At 32.4% G+C, this 19553-nt stretch overlaps 1 protein-coding gene and 1 pseudogene across 1 annotated transcript; both read right to left on the bottom strand.

Moving 5' to 3' along the window:
* Nucleotides 1-5493: 5493 nt before the first annotated feature.
* Nucleotides 5494-8527, bottom strand: LOC114737326 (receptor-like protein kinase HSL1; annotated as a pseudogene).
* Nucleotides 8528-13788: 5261 nt separating this feature from the next.
* Nucleotides 13789-17709, bottom strand: LOC114737324 (receptor-like protein kinase 5). Its single transcript, XM_028925239.1, has 2 exons — nt 15004-17709; nt 13789-14341 (listed from the first exon to the last, which is right to left on the bottom strand). The coding sequence occupies exons 1-2, from the start codon at nt 17633-17635 to the stop codon at nt 13932-13934; spliced, it is 3042 nt and encodes a 1013-aa protein (XP_028781072.1). The 5' UTR covers nt 17636-17709; the 3' UTR covers nt 13789-13931.
* Between the last annotated feature and the right edge of the window lie 1844 nt (nt 17710-19553).

Raw genomic sequence — 19553 nt, 5'->3', positions numbered from 1 at the left:
ACAGAGAAAAAAGAAGAAAAAGAACCGCCTTCGGATTCCTCATGCGTTTGATGACAGCGAACCCAGATGAGCGAAGCCCACAAGTTTGTTAGAAGTCACGTGGGGAAGGAGCACGCCTTCGTTGAAGGCATCACGTTTTAGAAATTTCCACCGTGGAAAAGAAGACATAAGATGTCGACGTAAGGGGAGGCAGTGGAAGACCTTGACTTCCGCAAAAAGCCAGCAACCCATTTGTTATTCCTCAGCTGCATATTTTCTGTGTTCGTTTTCACTCATAGTTTTTGAATATCGGAACTAATTAAATGCTACTATACTTAAGAATTGAATAATTTGGAGTGGTTAAAAAAATAATAAATACTTTAAAGTAATTTATATTTATTATTTTTATTTGAACTAATTTGTCTCACTTATAAATTAATATATAATCTAATAAGATATATAAGTACTTTAGAGATATTATGTGACACATGTTATAATTAAGTAATTTAATAATTTTCTTAACTTTTTCAAATGATTCGATAGGTTCTTATATTAACTATTAAGAACCGGAGGTCGTTGTTTTTATCTTAAACCTAAGATTTTATCTTTTATTTCTATTATTTTTCTCAAATTAATTTATTTAATTTATAAATTGGTAGATAACATAATATTATATTGGAGTATTTTAAGAAGATCATGTCAATTTGTTAGTTAAATAACTATTAGGAATATTAAATTTTTCTAAAGACTAATAAATTGATTGGAAAATTGTTTAAACATCTCCTATTGCAAAATTTATTGTCCCAATAGCATTTCGAAATTCAGGTTTTTGAGTGAGTACAACTTTTCTTCAGTTGTGTGTAACATTTTAAATTATGCATAAAGTTAAAAATATGTTGCAATTAGCTTTTTAAAAAAATTTCAAATACATAAATGAAGAGTTTTTGTTTTAAACAATTTTCTTAAATGAATCAAACGATGATACCTAAAGTGTTCCCTTTTTAATAAATAATATGATTTTTCCTCTTATTCTGTCTCTAAATAAAGCATTCGATGATAAGGAAGACTCCCAATTTCTTCATCGATGAATCTGATTTTCAAAACCCAGGAGCAAGGCTGATTAATCCGAAGAATCGTGTATGAGAATTATGGAAGAAAATTAATTACTACCTTCAGTCTTAATTATAAGATCTTATTTGTATACTACAAATGAGGTTTTAATTATAAAATCTTGTTTGCATATTACAAATGAGATCTTATAATTAGGATCAAAAGTAGTATTTTAAAAAAAATCATGAATTTAAAATTTACAAAGAATGACCAATATTTTTATAAATTCCAAATGGACAAATTTTCTCGTGATTGGTAACATAGTTCGTTGTAAATTTTATAAGTTAAGTTGTAAAATTTCGGAAGATTAACGGTAATTTTTAAAAGATTACTTGCACATCAGTTTGTAAATTATGAAATGGCTGTAAATAATATAATACCATTAGCTAATAGTGGATTGTGAAGCCGCCCTTATAAGTTGTGATATTTAACGAGGTTATCTAACTCAACTAAATAATATTACTTTAATTAATATTTAATTTACAATCAACTAAATTATTTTTAACTAAATAGAAGACCATATTTGAAATTGATTTTATCCAAAATGAACATATCTTATTAAATTAAATTATTATAAGTGATTGAAAAACATTCCTAACAACTATCATAATTTCATCATGAATGGAATCATTGATATTGTAATTTAAAAAATTAAACAATTATATCCTCAAATAAGTCCAATCAAATTATTTATTAGGGAAAATAACACTCTTCAGATTCTAAGTTATATTAGAAAATAAATTTTATATTTAGAATTGAAAAAAGATATTAGATAGGTTTTGTTTGGTAATTGATTGATACCGATGGCCTCCGCCACAATGCAAGGACTCATTCTCTCTTTCCTATCTTTTTTTTTTTTTTTTTAACATAAACTTCAATTTTCAACCGGGTTGTATAAGCTGCACTTTGAAAATGTCTAAATATTTAATATTTTTTAATTAATTGTATGTCTCTTTTGTTGCTGTTTTTCTAGTCATTCTCTCTTTCACTCAGACTCTCCATAAATAAAAATATTTTTTTTTATATTTATTGTTTTTGATCAATTTTAACTAATTTTGATATTTAATACTATGACTTGAAAATTTATACATTTATATGAAAAAGTTAGTACTATGACTTAGAAATAAAATAAAAAAATCATCTTCCTTATAAATATAACAGGAGGAGTATAGCTGGACTTTTCCCTTGTAATTGATTGAAGCCTCAACATAAATTGGTAATTGTAATGAAACTTCTTAGTTCTTTGCATGTATTACTACATTCTAACAAAAGCAACATTTTATTAATACTAAAAAATGAATACAAAGTATCCTAAAGAAAAAAGAACAGTAGCAACCAGAAACAGCCAAAAATAAAAAAAGAAACAAAAACAATCCAAAATACAGAGAAAAAAAAACAAAGAAAAAAGAACAAAAAGAATAAAGAAAAATTGGGAATAAAATCCCTAACATTTAAGAATTTTGTGTAATTTAACTTTTTCAGTGGACAACTTAACTTTCATTATATGCAATCGTAGTCTATGATGCCCAACAATCAATTTCAGAACGAGAGAGGGTACAAAAACGCAATACACAATTTAAAAAAACAAATAACCAAGAAAAAAGACAAGAAAAGAGAAAGAACAAAAAACAAATGAACAAGAAAGTGAAGGTGAAGATTATTGACTCTCTCTACCATTGCCAAACCCTCTTCTTCTTCTTCGAACATTTTCACTCTCTTCGTGATCTCAAGCCTCCTTTGTCGATCCCAAGCCTTTCACCATCTCTACCCTCTCCTTCGATCATCTCTGCTCTCTCCTTCACCCATCTCTCTTCCCACTCGCTGACCTCGCCGCTCTTCTTCGCCGGTTACTCCGTCTCTGCACGCCTCTCTTTGTTCCATCCCTGCGTTTCTTTTTGTTTTTTGTTTTTTCTACATAGATGTCTGATTTAAAATGCCAAGTCATCTAGCCTTAAAATCACAATTCATTATTTTTTGCCACCTAATCATGCCACATGATCATCATTAACACTGTCAGTGCACATCAGCACCATTAATAAGCAGAAGGACTAACGGTTTAGGTTAACAGTTCTAAATTTGAGGGACCAAGTCCTTAAAAAACAAACTTCAGAGACTTTGATCAAAGTTGACCAGAACTATAGGGACTGGAAACTGGGTTTTCCCTTTTTTATTGTTACTGGCATAGAGAGATCAAATGGAATCTCATCTCAGCACTCCCAAGTTTGACTTCAAAGGTTCAAACCCACTTGGAATCAAATCATTGGGAATTATTTAATGATTGACATGAATATGAATTTTAATTTTTTTTTAAAAAAGTTTAGATGAATCAGGTTCAAACTCAAAAGAGCTAGAATATGTCTCTAAGCTCAAAAATACTTGTAACGAACTCACAACCTTATAAATTAAAAACTTATAGATTATGAAATGATTCTTTATAACTAGACCAATTATAAATATAGTTAATTATGAAGCAACTTGGAATTTGTGATGATACGTCTGATGACAAGTATCCTAGATGAGGGAAGCCCACAGGTTTGTTAACAGTCAAGTGGGGAAGGAGCCCGCCTTTGTTGATGTTTGAAGGCATCACGTTGGAGAAATTTCCACCGTGAAAAAAAGACAAGATGTTGACGTAAGGGGGGGGCAGGGGAAGACCTTGACTTGCGCAAAAAGGCAACAACCAACCCATTTGTGATTTACCGGCCGCACATTTTCTGCCTTGGTTTTCACTCGTAGTTTTTGAATATCGAAACTAATTAAATACTACTCCCTATTTTTATTTTTATTTTAAATATAAAATCTTAATTTATTTTATTTATCATATTTATTTATTTTTTAAGATATACTCCCTCCGTCTCATATTATAAGCAGCATTGGAGCTCATGACATAGATCAAAATATTAGTTAAAATTAGTTAAAGACAATAAATGTGTAAAAATTAAAAGTTTTTTTTTCACTAAAAGGCCCTAATTTTTGGGAGAGAGTATAAGAGAAAAAATAAAAAAATTATTATAATAAAGAGAATTATAAAAGAGAAAGAATGTGTGATTGAGAGATGATGGTTTGTGAAATAAGATAATAAATATATTGAGTATTAAAATAAGTAATGAATGGGGGCAAAATAGGAAATTTGTTACAAAAATTTAAGACAACTTGTAAATATTACTTATATTTAAGAACAAGAAGGAGATGGTAGTTGTTGCTTATAAAATGGGACGGAGGGAATAGTTCTTATAATAATGATAGTTTTAACCAATACATTTGATTAGCAAGACTATTTTAAAAAAGACAATATCTATTTATTACAAATAATTAACATGACTACTTTTTTTTAATTTATTCAAATTAGTGAACTAGCTCTTAAATTAAAAACCAGAGCTAGTACTATATTTAAGAATTGAATAATTTGGATTGATTAAAAAAATAATAAAATATTTATATTTATCGTTTTTATTCAACTTAATTTGTTTCACTTATAAATTAACATATAATCTAATAGGACATATAAGTATTTTAGAGATATTATGTGACAAATACTTTAATTAAGTAACTTAATAATTTTATTAATTTTCTCAAATATTCAACTGATTTCTCTATTAATTATTAATAACTGCAGATAGTAATTTTTATTTTAAATATAAAATTTTAATCTATTTTATCATTTTATCATTCATTTTTGTTATTTTTCTCAAATTAATTTATTTAATTTATAAACTGATAGATAATATAAGGTTACATTGGAATATTTTTTTAGTTAATTAACTTTCAGGAGTATTACATTTTTCCAAAGACTAATAAATTGATTGGAAAATTGTTTAAACATCTCCTATTGCAAAATTTATTGTCCATATCTAGAAATTCAGGTTTGACTCTTCTTCAGCTCTGTATAACATATTTTAAGATGTGCAAACAGTTAAAAATATGTTGTACATCTCTAAAGAATAGTTGGGGCTACAAATACGTTGTAATTGGCTTTTTAAACAAATTTCAAACACATAATAGCTGGAGCAATATACCCGAATAAACTTGAGATAGACTATGGGATTGCAGAGTATTCTTCTGGATAATTACCTGAGATAGAACAGATAGTGGTATGCTAAAATTCTTTCATATATTACATAGTGGTGACCATATGTGAACATCTCTTTATTCACATACAGTGACATTATTATACAAATTGAAGTTACATAATGAACTTATTCACTATAAGGACAAAAATCATTTTCCACTTCTGAGCTATTTGGAAGTTGAAGTGAAACCAAAGTCTCCATGCTCTCAAGGCACAAGAATCTAAAGCAGTTGTTCTTTTGCTTCCACCAACACCAGATTTTGACTTTGTAGAAACTGATCTTGTTTGCCTTCTTCCTACATCATTAAAAGGAGTTACTTCAACTGTGAGGCCAATAGTGCTATAAATCATCATCAATATCCAATCTACTTTCCCTCTTGGAATTATTCAGCAGAGGAACAACATCAAAGATTCCACGACTCTTTTCTCCATAACCAAATGGATCCCTACAACGAAGCAGTATTTGCAGAACCTCCTTCATGGAAGGCCTACTACCTGGTAGTATTCCAATACACATCACCCCAAGCTTGAACACGCGGCATGTTTCATCCATATAGCATGCTTCCTTAATTTCTTCATCTAGAACTTCTTCTACATCTCCACCCAACAGCACGTGGCGCCATACCCATTCTGCAAGAGACGAGTGTTCATCTCCTCGATTTGCTTCTTTTCCAGTTGTTAGTTCTAGCAACACCACCCCAAAGCTATACACATCAATCTTTTCATTGATTCTGCTTGTTTGAATATATTCTGCATTCCAAAGTGAAAATTTATGTTAGATTGAATCCTGTATATGCATAGAAAAACATGAAAGGGATAGAAACATCATGCAAGTAATTCACCTGGAGCAATATAGCCAAATGATCGAACTACTCCTGACATGGTGAGTTCGCTTGGCTTGATCAACATTTTTGCTAGACCAAAGTTTGCGACTTTTGCATTGAATTCCAAATCCAAAAGGATGTTACTTGTTTTAATATCACGATGAATGACAGAAGGGAAGCAATCATGGTGCATATAGCTTAGACCTTATGCAGCTCCAATGGCTATCTACAATCTTTGTTGCCAATCAAGAACAACATTATGATTTAACCTATTCTTCTTACTCAACCAGTGATCAATGCTATTGTTTTCTAGATATTCATACACAAGCATCAAAGAATCCTCACTTGAAATACAACACAACAGCTTCACAATATTGTTGTGATCAATGTTGCTCAAAATCTTAACTTCTGCTGAGAATGCATCCACAAGTTTCTGCCTCCTTTTCTTGTTATTCATTATCTTCATAGTAACATAGCCTAAACCATCGATAGGGACTTGGTATACAATACCAAACCCCCTCTGCCTATTATATTATGATCTGTCAATGATGGCATAATGTTTATTTCATTGAAACTTAACATGTGAAAGGAAGTCAACTTGCATGAAGTATCCAATTCTTGCTTTCTTGATTTGTATACTGTAATAATTAGGAGTAAAATCAAGAAGGCTAGTAAAGAGGGCACTATCACTAGGCCTATGATCAAAGCAAGAGACACAGATGATCTGTTGTTTGGCCTTTGAAGGCTAGAACTAGAATGGCACAAGGGAAGGTTTAGCCTTTCAGTATCAGCACAGAGACCAGAATTGTTTAGAAAGCTATTAGAATAGACAAGGTTTTCAAATTCACCAGGAATCTTCCCAGTGAAAAAAATTGAGGAGAGATTGAGGTTTGTGAGGGTCATTGACAATTTACCAAGTTGAGGTGGAACATGACCTGAGAGCTGATTATTTGACAAATCTAGTTGTTCTAGGACAGGTAAACTTTCAAAAGAATATGGGATTTGTCCAGAGAATTGATTGTGGCTCAAATTTATGGCATTAAGAGATTTCCAAAATATGACATCTGATGAAAGTGGCCCTGTTAGCTAGTTTTGATCAAGCAACAATTCCATTAGCTTAGGAAGAGTCGTAAACTCTTGTGGAATACTTCCACTGAAGAAATTCTTACTAGCTTCAAATTCGCTCAGATTCTTCTAGGTAGATACTCCTGCTAGAATTCTACCAGGGAATTGATTGTTGCTGATAGACAGACTTGAAAGATTCCAAGCCAATCTTTGAGGTAGCTCGCCGGTGAACTTGTTGTTACTGACTGTTAAAGTCAGCAAATTTTGTGATGTCTAAAGGCTGCCAGGGATTTTGCCAGAAAAACTGTTATTATCAAGAAACAAGTGTTGCAGGCTATTGCAGCTCCCTAGTGATTCTGACAGCTCCTCGCTTAGATAGTTGTCATAAGCACTTACACCAACTAACTTGCCACTGTAACATAAATCCTCTGGCAATTTTCCTGTCAATCTATTGGACGAAGCCTGAAAGGTTTCGAGTGGTGAATAATGACCGAAGTAAGGGGGAAGAGTGCCTGATAGACGGTTTTGGAAAACCATGAAATCTACCAGAGCTGGCAAATGAGCAAGGCTTTCGGGTATCTCTCCCGATAGTTGATTCATATTCAAACTCAAGACTATTAGCTTTTTGAGCTTCCCTAAACCATCTGGGATTTTTCCAGTAAGAATATTGTCTAAAACATCGAGTGTTGTCAAATTCAATGCTTCAATTTACAGGTATTTCCCCGGATAGCCTATTTTCCCAAAGATACATTATGCTTAGATTCTTCAGAGCAAACAAACCGTTGGGGATTTGCCCACTTAAGCCATTTTGCGATAAATCCAATTCCACCAAATTGACCAATTCTCCAATACTTTCTGGAATTTTCCCAGCCAAATTCTTGTTTCCCCACAAGCCTAACAATTCAAGATTGGACAAGTTGCCTATTTCATCAGGGATACTGTCGTTAAATTCACACCAGTGAAGTTGAAGACTTCTCAGCTCCTTCAATCTTCCAATGCTGGCCGGAATGTTGCCAGGGAATTGGTTGGTGCCAAGATTAAGAAAATATAGGTTGGCCAATCGGTCAATATCATTTGGAATCAGACCCGAAAAGTTGCTTTGGGAGAGGTCAAGGTACTTAAGATTAGAGCAATTGTAGAGAAATTTTGGGAACTCTCCAGGGAAATAATTAAGTTGAAAATCAATAAAGGTGAGATTTTTAAGGTCACAAAGGAAAGGAGGTATTGTTTTGGTGATGTTCAAGTCACCAAAATCTAATTTTGTGACAGAATCATGGGTGCAGTTGATGCCAGGCCAAGAACAATGAGAGGAATCCGATGGGGCCCACTGATCGAGGGATGGATGAAGGTGTTGTTTTAGGTTCACTAGGGTTGCATGTTCTTGATCATAGAGGTGAGACTTGTTAGTCTCAGCATCACTCAGAACAATAAAAAAGAAATAGAAGGAGAAGAAAATGGAGTACAAGTAATGTGGCATTTTGGCAAGCAGTTGGTTTTGTTTACAAGTTCTTGTTTTACTCACCAAATTAGTGCTCCAAGAAGATGAAGATATAGGAGATGCACCTACTAGTTTACAATACTCGAATTTGCTCGACGACTCAGAGAGTCAAGGCCATTAGAGTGACCCCGTAGTGGAAAGTGAAAGATAAACCAATGTCCAAAACCATCATTAATTATTTGATTGATGCTGGCTGGTGAACCGATAATGGCCATTATAAGCATATTTCCCATTGAACGGAAAAGTGCAGAAAGAAAGTAAATCCTTTGAAGGAAAGATAACATGGAGTTTTTATACTTGTTACTGATACAGAGGGATCGAATGGAATCTCAGCGCTCCCAAGTTTGACTTCAAAGGTTCTTATAAGAAAATTTATGTGAATTGAATCTTGTGTAGTTGTACCTTCTAGAACTCAAAAATAAAGTACTTAGGATATTTTCTTTATCTTTTTTTATAAGCAACAACTATCATTTTCTTTTTATTTTTAAATATAAGCAATATTTCTAATTTGTCTTAAATTTTTGTAGTAAATTTTTTATTTTATCCCCATTAATTATTTATTTTAATATTCAATATATTTATTGTCACTCATGAATAAAGGTATTTTGAAGAAAATTTTTCAATTTTTTACTTATTTATCATCTTTAACTAACTTTTTAATCTTTGTGATAGAATTATATGTTGCCTATAATAAGGAAGGGAAGGAAGATTTATATATCACTCATAAATAAAGTCTTTATATTATTAGTTGGATTCGAATTTATGACTTTATAAATTATAAGATGATTTTTTATCGGCTACATCCGCCCTCGCAAGAGCCATGAATATGGTTAATTGTGAAGCAACTGGGAATTCGCGTTTGACGAGAACGGACCCCCCCCCCCCCCCCCCAATAAGTGAAGCCCACAGGTTTGTTAAAACGTCAACCGGGGAAGGAGCCCGCTTTTGTTGAAGCTGAAGGCGTGTGTTCGAGAAATTTCCACCGACAAAAGATGTCGACGTAAGGGGAGGCGGTGGAAGACCTTGACTTGCGCACCAACCCAACAACCCATTTGGGACTCCTCAGCTTGCAAATTTTCTAACACTATACTTAAGAATGGAATAATTTAGAGTGATTAAAAAAATAATAAATTATTTTAAAATATTTATATTTATTATTTTTTAAATTAATTTGTCTCATTTATAATTTAATATATAATCTAATAAGATATATAAGTATTTTAAAAATATCACGTGACCTATGTTATAATTAGTATCAGTCAAGATTTTCAAATCTTGGATCCTGTGACGCTGGAGGCTACACTTCAAGCAAACCACTTAAGTTCCCTTTAGTTTTGTTTTCTCTTTCCGTCTTATCAAGAAAAAAATAATTTAATAATTTAATAAAATTTTTAATTTTTTAAAATTATTTAACTGGTTCTTATATTAATTATAAAGAACCAGAAGTGGTAGTTTTTATCTTAAATATAAGATTTAAAACTATTTTATGATTTTATCTTTCATTTTTGTGATTTTTCTCAAATTAATTTATTTAATCCTAATAATTTCTTCATCGACCAATCCGATTTTTCAAAACCTAGGGGCGAGACTGATCAATCTGAAGAATCGTGCATGAGAATTATGGAAGGAAATTAATTATTTTGAAAAAAAATCATGAATTTAAAATTTACAAAGAATGACCAATATCTTTATAAAATCCAAATGGATAAAATTTCCCTTGTGATTGGTAACATAGTTGGCTGTAAATTTTATAAGTTAGGTTGTAAATTTCGGAAGATTAACTCTAATTTTTAAAAGTTTACTTGCAAATTATGAAATGGGTCTAAATAATATCACACCGTCAGCGAATAGTGGATTTTGAAGCCGCCCTTATAAGTTCTGATATTTAGTGAGGTTATCTAGCTTAACTAAATAATATTTCTTTAATTAATATTTAATTCAACATAAATTAAATAAGTTTTAACTAAATAGAAGAACATGTTTAAAATTGATTTTATCCAAAACGAGCATATCTTATTAAATTAAATTATTATAAGTGATTGAAAAACATTCCTAACATCTATCACAATTTCATCGTGGATGGAACCACTGATATTGTAATTTAAAAAATTAAACATATATATCCTCAAATAAGTCCAGTCGAATTATTCATAAAGGAAAATGATACTCCTCCCGTCCTAAAATTATATTATAAAATAATTTCTATATTTCGAACTGAAAAAGTATATTGGTTACGTTTTGTTAGAGAATTGATTGATACCGATGGTCTCCGCCGCAAGGCAAGAACCCAGGCATTAGTTTTCTCCATTGCAATTAAATGATTATGATAATTGATAAGTCTGTTCCTGAGCAAGACCGCGGTCAGCTTCAGCTCCGCTTGCTGCCAGGGTTGGAAAGTGGTTTGTTACTTGTTAGATTGCAATATTCTCTCTAATCTTTTTTAAAAAATATATATATATATATAAACTTCAATTTTTTAACTGGAAATTAACTGTATGCCTCTCTTATCTCTCTCTGTTTTGTAACTCATTCTCTCTTTTACTCGCACTCTCCATAAATATTGATGTTTTAAATTTTTTTAATATATTTATTGTTTTTAATGAATTTTACCTAGTTTTAATATTTAATACTTATCAGTCCTTAATATAAGAGTTAGTTTGATTTTTAATTTGATCCTAAATATAAGACCTCAATCCATTTTGTCTCCAATATTTATCTATTTTGCCCTCAAACAATTTTTATATTAGTTGCATATGTTAAGAAATGAGCATCAATAGGTAATTCAAACATATATGATTAATAGGGTATTTTAAGGAAGGCAACATCTATAATCTATTTACTATAAATAGCTAACTTAACCAAATTTCTCAATCTCCTAAATTAGTCAACTAGGTCTTATATTAAATATAAAAAATAGTAGCATGACTTGTAAATTTATACATTTATATGAAAAAGTTAGTACTATGACTTGGAAAGATTTAGTATTATGACTTAGAAATATGACTTAGAAATAAAATAAAGTTAGCTGGGCTTTTGCCTCGTAATTGACTAAAGCCTAAACATAAATTGGTAATTGTAATGAAACTTCTTAGTTCTTAGTATGTGTTACGACATTCTAACAAAAGCAACATTTTATTAATACTAAAAAATGAATACAAAGTATCCAAAAGAAAATAGAACAGTGGCAACCAGAGACAGCCCAAAAAACAAAAAAAAGAAACAAAAAGAACAAGGAAAAATTAGGAATAAATCTTTAATTGAGAATTTAATTGGTAAATGATAGCTAAAGATTTTGCACAATTTAACTTTCTTAGTATGCAACTTAACTTTTCTTATATGTAATCCATATCCCCTTATATGCAATTTATATTTTCTTGTGTCACATCTTCTTTTCATGTAACCAAACTTCTCATGTGTGTGACCATCTTCTCTTATATGCAAGTTATCATTATCATATGCAAATTGGCCCCTTGTATCCGAATAATGTTTTTTGCAAATAATCTTCCTTATGTGCAACTCAACTTTCCTTATGCGCATTTTATTTTTCTTTGTGCAATCCATCGTTCTAAGAACCATTTGTTAGTTAATTTTTTAATAAGGGATTTATCACCAATTTTGTCAAATAGCAAAACTAATCTTTGAAAAATATATTACTACATTTTAAAATATATTTTTCACATTAAATATTTTTGAGAAAACTGAGATAAATCTTCATTTCAAAACTTTACGGGTGGGGGTCTTCAAGGCAGATAAATGTGCTCATAAAATGATATCAGTGCCCTCAGATCACGCGTACATCTCCCATGGTAATCACCATTCCACTGTAAGTATATATTTTTAGATTTTTAGTGTAATATAATCATGTCTGATTAACCATAATAGGTAAATAATCTCTTGAAAATCTGGTCCTTGCTAAAGATATAAAACCCAATCCCAAGGACAACCATTTTACCAATAGATTAAATACATCTTTCCTATATAAAATGTGGAAAAATGGGACGTACTATGCATAATTTGTGAAGAGCAAAAAACCGGATCAAACACTAAATTGGTTGAGGTAGTGATTTAAAGGTTAGTAAGTTAAACTAGGATCAATTCAAGATCAAACTGATCACATTAAAATAATATCATTTAATTGAAAATTATAAAATACAACAACATTAACAATAACTAATAACAAAATACAAGAAAATACAATAATAGCTTGATCGTAACAATAATAAAGTATAACAATATTGAGGATTTGGATTTTTACGATTCTTTAATAGCTAAAATTAATAATAATTGAAACCAAAATCATCATTAAAATTTATTCAAGTCTATAGTGATTGATATATTAGGAGCAGAATAAAAAAAGTAGGACCGATAGTAATATAATCATCTAAACCGATTTACATCAGTTTTCACCATTTCAACTTTTGGCCTGTCCAGCACTCTAACTATATCAAACCACTGGCTGATTCACGATTCTGGTTGAACTGGTTGATTGGGTTTGGTTTTTTTTTTCCCTTAATAATTTGCGAATAATTAATATAACTCGTTATAATTTTTATTTTATATTTAATATAACTGATAATCATTGATATCACAATTCTACTTATTTTAGAAATAAGACAGGACTTTCAAATTCAAATATTTTATATACAAAAAAAGTATGTATAAGTATACATACTCCACTCAATTTTAAATATAGGAGTTAGTTAAAAAGTATGTTTTAGTCCTAAATATATAATACTTTCCATCTACTTTGTCCTCCAAATTTATAATATATCAAGTCTTTAATATAGAAACTAGATATCTAATTTGAGGATATGAAGGAGATTAATTTAGTTGGTTATTTGTTATAAATGTGTGTTGACAACCCTAAACTATCTTTTTTAGTTATATTTATTGGAATACCTTTTGCTGGAACCTCTCACAATTAATAGAGATATGTTGGGAAAAATGAGATGTAAAATAGATTGAAGTCTTATATTTAGAACCAAATCTAACCACCAACTAACTCTCATATTAAGGATAAGAGGGGTGGTAATATTTTCTCCAAATTATCTTTATTAATTGCACATATTAAAAGAGTTTTTATGAATAATAGAAATGATTAAAAGAGATATTATAAGGAAACCAATACAAATATTTTACAAATAACAAATTTAATTAATTTTTTTAATCTACATCAGTTATTCAGCTCTTGTAGCTCTTACACAAGAGAGGAGGGAGTAGACGAGATAGAGAGAAAAGAGACAGTTGATCTAAGATCAGATGTAATTCTCACATATATTTACATCCTCTATCAACTCATTCTACAAAAATGATATGAGATTTACAAATTACGGCACATTATAAGCCATCTCAGGCCCCAACATTTCATAACACAACATAAATCTCGCTAACTATCATTATCAATGTCTAACCTACTCTCCCTTTTGGAATTCTTTAGGAGAGGAACATCATCAAAATGACCAAAATTCATTTCTACATAACCACATGGTTCTTTCAAGCGGAGCAATACATTCAAAGCCTCCTTCATGGAAGGCCTACCAGCCGGCTCTTTGGCTGTACACATCACCCCAAGCTTGAAGACGCTGCACATTTCCTCCGAGTATGAAGTTTCCTTAACATATTCGTCTAGAACTTGTTCTATGTTGTTTCCTAGTTGAATCTGACGCCATGCCCATTCTGCAAGAGACGAGTACTCATCTCCATAGTTAGCTTCTTTTCCTGTTGTCAGCTCCAGAAGGATAACCCCAAAGCCATATACATCAACCTTTTCATTCACTCTTTTCGTTTGAGCATATTCTGCACATTCAATATGTTTCACATAGCATTCATATCAGTTTTGTGTAGTTTAAAAGGAAAGAAAACTAATTTGAAACTAAGCATCCCTTATTAGTCTTTCTGTTAGGTGACTCAGAAGAGGAGGGAAGGACTAACAAGCAATAAATTTGTGATTTTTGTGGACTAAACTGCATATTTACTAATTTTTCTATGATTACAACTAGATACAAAGCCAAGGGCCAAATAGTTCACTGAAAACTAGAAGAGAAACTTAATCCATGAGGACTTGGTATTGGTTTTTGCCAACACTTGATAATTTTTTTCTCATCAAGCTCTTATAGGATCACATGATTCTAATTAAGTCTTTGTAGTTTTTTTTTTTATCAGTTATCTGAAATTACAGGATTTGATAAGAATCATGTGAAACTAGAAAAACCTGATTAAAAAAAGACAATAATGACCTTACTATAATTAAGTGAAACTGTAAGGACCTGATAAAAAAATTACAGAGACTTAATGAAAAATAAAATAAAACTATATAGACCTAGAGATTAATTTTCCCAAAGTAAAATATAGGCTCATGCTTTTTATGAAATCTAAAATAATATCACTCATAGCATATCTGCAGTACAACTGCCTATTATATATAGATTACGTATTTGATTATTTGTGGCATTATTTACCTGGGGCAATGTAACCAAAAGAGCCAACCACACATGACACGGTATCAAGTTGTCCTGGTTTGATCAACATCTTGGCAAGACCAAAATCTGCAACTTTTGCATTGAACTGAGAATCCAAGAGAATGTTGCTTACTTTGACATCGCGATGAATAATGGGCGGTGAGTTATCATGATGCATGTAGCTCAAACCTTGTGCAATCCCAATGGCTATGTGCAATCTCCTTGGCCAATCAAGAATAATACCATGAACTGCAGATGACATACCCAATGAGCCATTCTTCTTGTGCAGCCACTGATCAAGACTACGATGTTCCAAATACTCATATACAAGAAGTAAAGAATCCTCATTAGATATACAACATAGTAACTTCACTATGTTGATGTGACGAATAGTGCCTAAGATTTCAACTTCTGCAAGAAATGCATTCTCAAGCTTATGATCTAACTTCCTGTTATTGCTTATCTTCTTCACAGCAACATAGTCTTTATCATTGACAGCGACACAGTACACTGTACCGTACCCTCCTCTGCCTATGATGTTTTGGTCTGTCAAGGATGAAACAATCTTTGATTCTGTGAAAGTTAGCTTCTGGAAGGAAGTCAACTTCCATGAAGTGTCCAATTCTCGCTTTCTCTTTTGGTAGAATTTCATCATGAAAAGTGATAACAAGGAAAGTGCTATGGAGGCTACTACAGCAAGGCCTATGATCAAAGCAAGAGACACGGATGAGCGTTTGCGTGACTTCTGAGGGACAGAAACAGAATTGCACAGTTTAAGGTTTAATTTATCTGTGTTAGCACAAAGGCCAGGATTGTTCAAAAAGTTGGTGGCATAAGCAAGATTTTCAAATTCACTAGGAATCTTCCCAGTCAAATGATTAGAGGAAAGGTTGAGAATAGCATTTCTCAAACGGCCTAGTTGAGATGGAATTTGGCCAGATAATTGGTTTTCTGACAAATCTAGTTGTGCAAGGTCAATCAAACGAGTAATTGAATCTGGGATTTCCCCAGAAAGTTGATTTTGGCTCAAGTTTAGAATTCTAAGGGATTTCCATGATATGATTTTAGATGGAAGTGGCCCAGAAAGTTTGTTCTGATCAAGCAACAAAGTTGCTAGCTGGGAAAGACTGGTTAGCTCTTGTGGAATACTTCCGTTAAAGAGGTTGCTACTTGCATTAAACACAACCAGATTCTTCATGGAAGATATTCCCGCTGGAATTCTACCAGAAAACTGATTGTAACTAATTACCATCTGTGAAACATTCACAGGCAATGTTTCAGGAAGCTCACCTGTGAACTTATTGTCATTGATCATGAAACGTGACAAATGCTGAGACGCCCAAAGGCTGGTAGGAATTTCACCAGAGAGCTCATTATTGTCGACCCTCAACTCGAGCAAGCTGCTACAATTTCCTAATGATTCCGGTAATTCCCCACTGAGTTTGTTGTGATAAGCTGTTAACCGAAATAAACTGCCATGGTAACACAAATTCTGAGGAAGACTGCCCGTTAAACTGTTTGATGCAAGTTCAAATCTTCTAAGGTTTGAATGGAGCCCAAACTCTGGAGGAATGTTACCTGATAAATGGTTGAAGATGACGCCGAAATCTATTATAGATTGAAGACGGCCCAGGCTTTCGGGAATCTCACCTGATAATTGATTAAGGCCCAAGTTCAAACCAGTTAGCTTATGGAGATTTCCAAAGCCATTAGGTATCTTTCCTGTAAGCTTGTTCTCAGCAAGATCAATGATGGTCAAGTTTAAGGCTTCAATCACTTGAGGTAGCTCCCCATCAAGCTGATTCCTTGAAAGAAACATTATGCTGAGATTCTTCAGCATAAACAAACTACTTGGAATTTTGCCGCTTAACTGATTTTGGGATAAATCCAACATCTCTAAGGCCACCAGCTTCCCAATACTTTCTGGGATTTCACCACTCAAGTTGCAATCAGACATCTCAAAATGCTTCAACTTCGTGAGGTTGGTGAAGCTAGAAGGAAACTTTGAAGGAGAGAATGGGTTGAAGCCCAAATTCAAGACTTCGAGATTGGATAGGTTGTCTATTTCACTTGGGATTGTGCCATTAAATAGACAGTAATTAAGCTGAAGACCTTTGAGCTCTTTTAACCGCGTGATGCTCGCCGGAATCTCACCTGAAAAGTTGTTGCCGCTGAGGTTAAGAAAACGCAGGCTAGCCAATCTCTCAATGTCCTCTGGAACCTTACCAACGAAGTAATTATCAGAAAGGTCCAGGTACTCCAGCTTGGAACAGTTGTAGAGATAAGTTGGGAACTCCCCAGGAATGAAATTCCATTGAAAATCAATAGAAGTGAGGTTTTTAAGCTCACAGATGAAAGTTGGTATCGGTTGGCTGATATTGATCTCTTTCAGAGCCAGCCCTGTAACAGAGTTGTTGTCGCAGGTGATCTCTTTCCATGAACAATGAGATGAATCTGACTGTGTCCAGTGACTGAGAGAAGGTGGGCTTTTAAAGTACTGTTTCATCCTCAGCAGAACTCCATGTTCTTGATCATAGAGTTCGGACTGAGAATTCGCACAGCTCAGAAAGAGAAGGAAGAAGAAGTAGTTAAGGGGGACACGGAGACAGAACAATGGAGTTGAATTTCTCATCTGGGTATGTGAATTTCACTCCTCTCGTAGTGATTTCGAAAAGGAAATAGGATTGGGTGATGAGTTCGAGGAGAAAGAGTGAATCACGTTCACGCACGCATTATCGCATGGTTGCAGCTGTCTGCAATGTCGGGTTTTACACAGATCCTGAAAGTTGAAAGGACGAAAATTCTGGTCGCATGTTGGCTTTCCTTCCAAATCCGAACTTGGACTTTTCAAAGTCAAATATATTTGGCGGGTCAGAGACGTTAATTCCCCTGTGGGCCCCACACAAATAACATGATTTGTTGGTTGTAAAATCTTTAAATCCCCCATCCGGCACGATGCAACCACTCAACTTCCTAGATGGAAGTCAACGGATCTTTCCTTCTGGCGTTCCGTTCCCACTCTTTGTTTCCTGCCCATAGACCATAGTTACTTTCCAAGAAATTTTATTAGAAGCATTATCCGACATTAAATATGAGATTTTTTTTTTGTTAAAAAGGATTTCAATCTTAGTTCATTTTACGATGAGGGATTAGCGTTTTTTTTTGGGTTAAACACAATTCCCCCGTCGATTCTGTTTCCAATTTTATTTTAAGCTCTCTCGTCCCAGTCTTTTTTATCCGGTCAAGGATGGAATGGGTAGGACAAAGACACACTAAACAAGTCTAAGTTGTTAATACACGAGTTACTTATTTAATTTAGATAAAATGAGAAAGCTAGATAAATTATTTAATTATAAGATATGTACTTTTCTAAAATAATTACATGTAACATTATATAATACTACCTTCAGTCTTAATTATAAGTCCTCGTTAGACCTGAGAAAGCGGGCTGGCGGTGCTGATACGGGCCAGCTCGCCGCGGTGCGGGCTAGCATTTTTCCAGCCTGAGCCCGCCAAGGCGGGTTGGCGGGCCAGCCCGCTAGCCCGCCAATTTTTTTTTAAAAAAATTTATTATATTAGTATGAGTTAAGCCTAATTTGAAATGTTGAAATTAGGCTCCGAATTTTAAACTTGAGTAATGGGTTCTAATAAAAAAAATAGAATTAATTTATAATATTAGAAGAAATTTAAGAAAAACTAACATATATATTTTTTATAAATAATTAATTTAACTAGTTTTCTTATCCAAATTAATTAAGTAAATCTTTTATGTGTGTGTATGTATGACTATATGAGAATCACATGTTCATCTAATCTCATGAAGCCATGTATAGTAACAACAAATAGATATAAAAATAAAAGATGGACAGTGCTCTTCATATAACCATACATATATATATATGAAGTGTTTAATTAATTATATATATAATGATATAAATGAGGTAATGTCCATATGAAATTTGAGGGTCAAAATCATCTAACTATATTATATAATGTATTAAAAATCAGAAAAAGTAAAAAAAAAAAAAAAGCGGGCTGGCGGGCTAACCCGCGGCGGAGCGGGCCAAAAACGGTGCAGGCTAGAGTAGCCCACACCATGGCAGGCTGGCAAAATACCAACCCAAACCCGCTTTTTTTGGCAGGCTGGCACCGGCTCTAACTCCTCGTAGACTATAAATTAGGCCTTATAACTAGGATCGAAGGTAATACATCAATTTACAAGTTAGGTGATTAATTTAAAAAAATGATAAACTTTTCTTATATAAGAAATATTAATTAATGATTTATATTTAAAACTAAAACTTACCTTCTAAATGTAAGTAATCAATCTTTTTTTTTTCAAATTTATAATGTTTTTAAACTCTTCATATTAATTACATATATTAAAAGATTTTTTTATGGATGAAGTAGTTTGTAATATAAATAATTAAAATGAGTACCTTAGATAATTAATACATATTTTTATAAATAAATAACTTAATTGATTTTTTAATTTCTGTAATTAATTATTTAACACTTAGAATGGAAAATACTTTCTGAATTTTTTATTA

Source organism: Neltuma alba, unplaced genomic scaffold (assembly GCF_004799145.2).
Source record: "Neltuma alba isolate B1F8T4 unplaced genomic scaffold, ASM479914v2 tig00013430_pilon, whole genome shotgun sequence".
Classification (NCBI taxonomy): Eukaryota; Viridiplantae; Streptophyta; class Magnoliopsida; order Fabales; family Fabaceae; genus Neltuma; species Neltuma alba.
The sequence above is the reverse complement of the archived record's forward strand: the minus strand, read 5'-3'. Positions and strand labels throughout refer to the sequence as shown.

Coding starts and splice junctions, on each gene's coding strand:
- LOC114737324 (XM_028925239.1), bottom strand. CDS start 17,635: ATGAGAAATTCAACTCCATTGTTCTGTCTCCGTGTCCCCCTTAACTAC. Junction 14,342..15,003: donor TTTTGGTTACATTGCCCCAG/GTAAATAATGCC, acceptor TTGAATGTGCAG/AATATGCTCAAACGAAAAGA.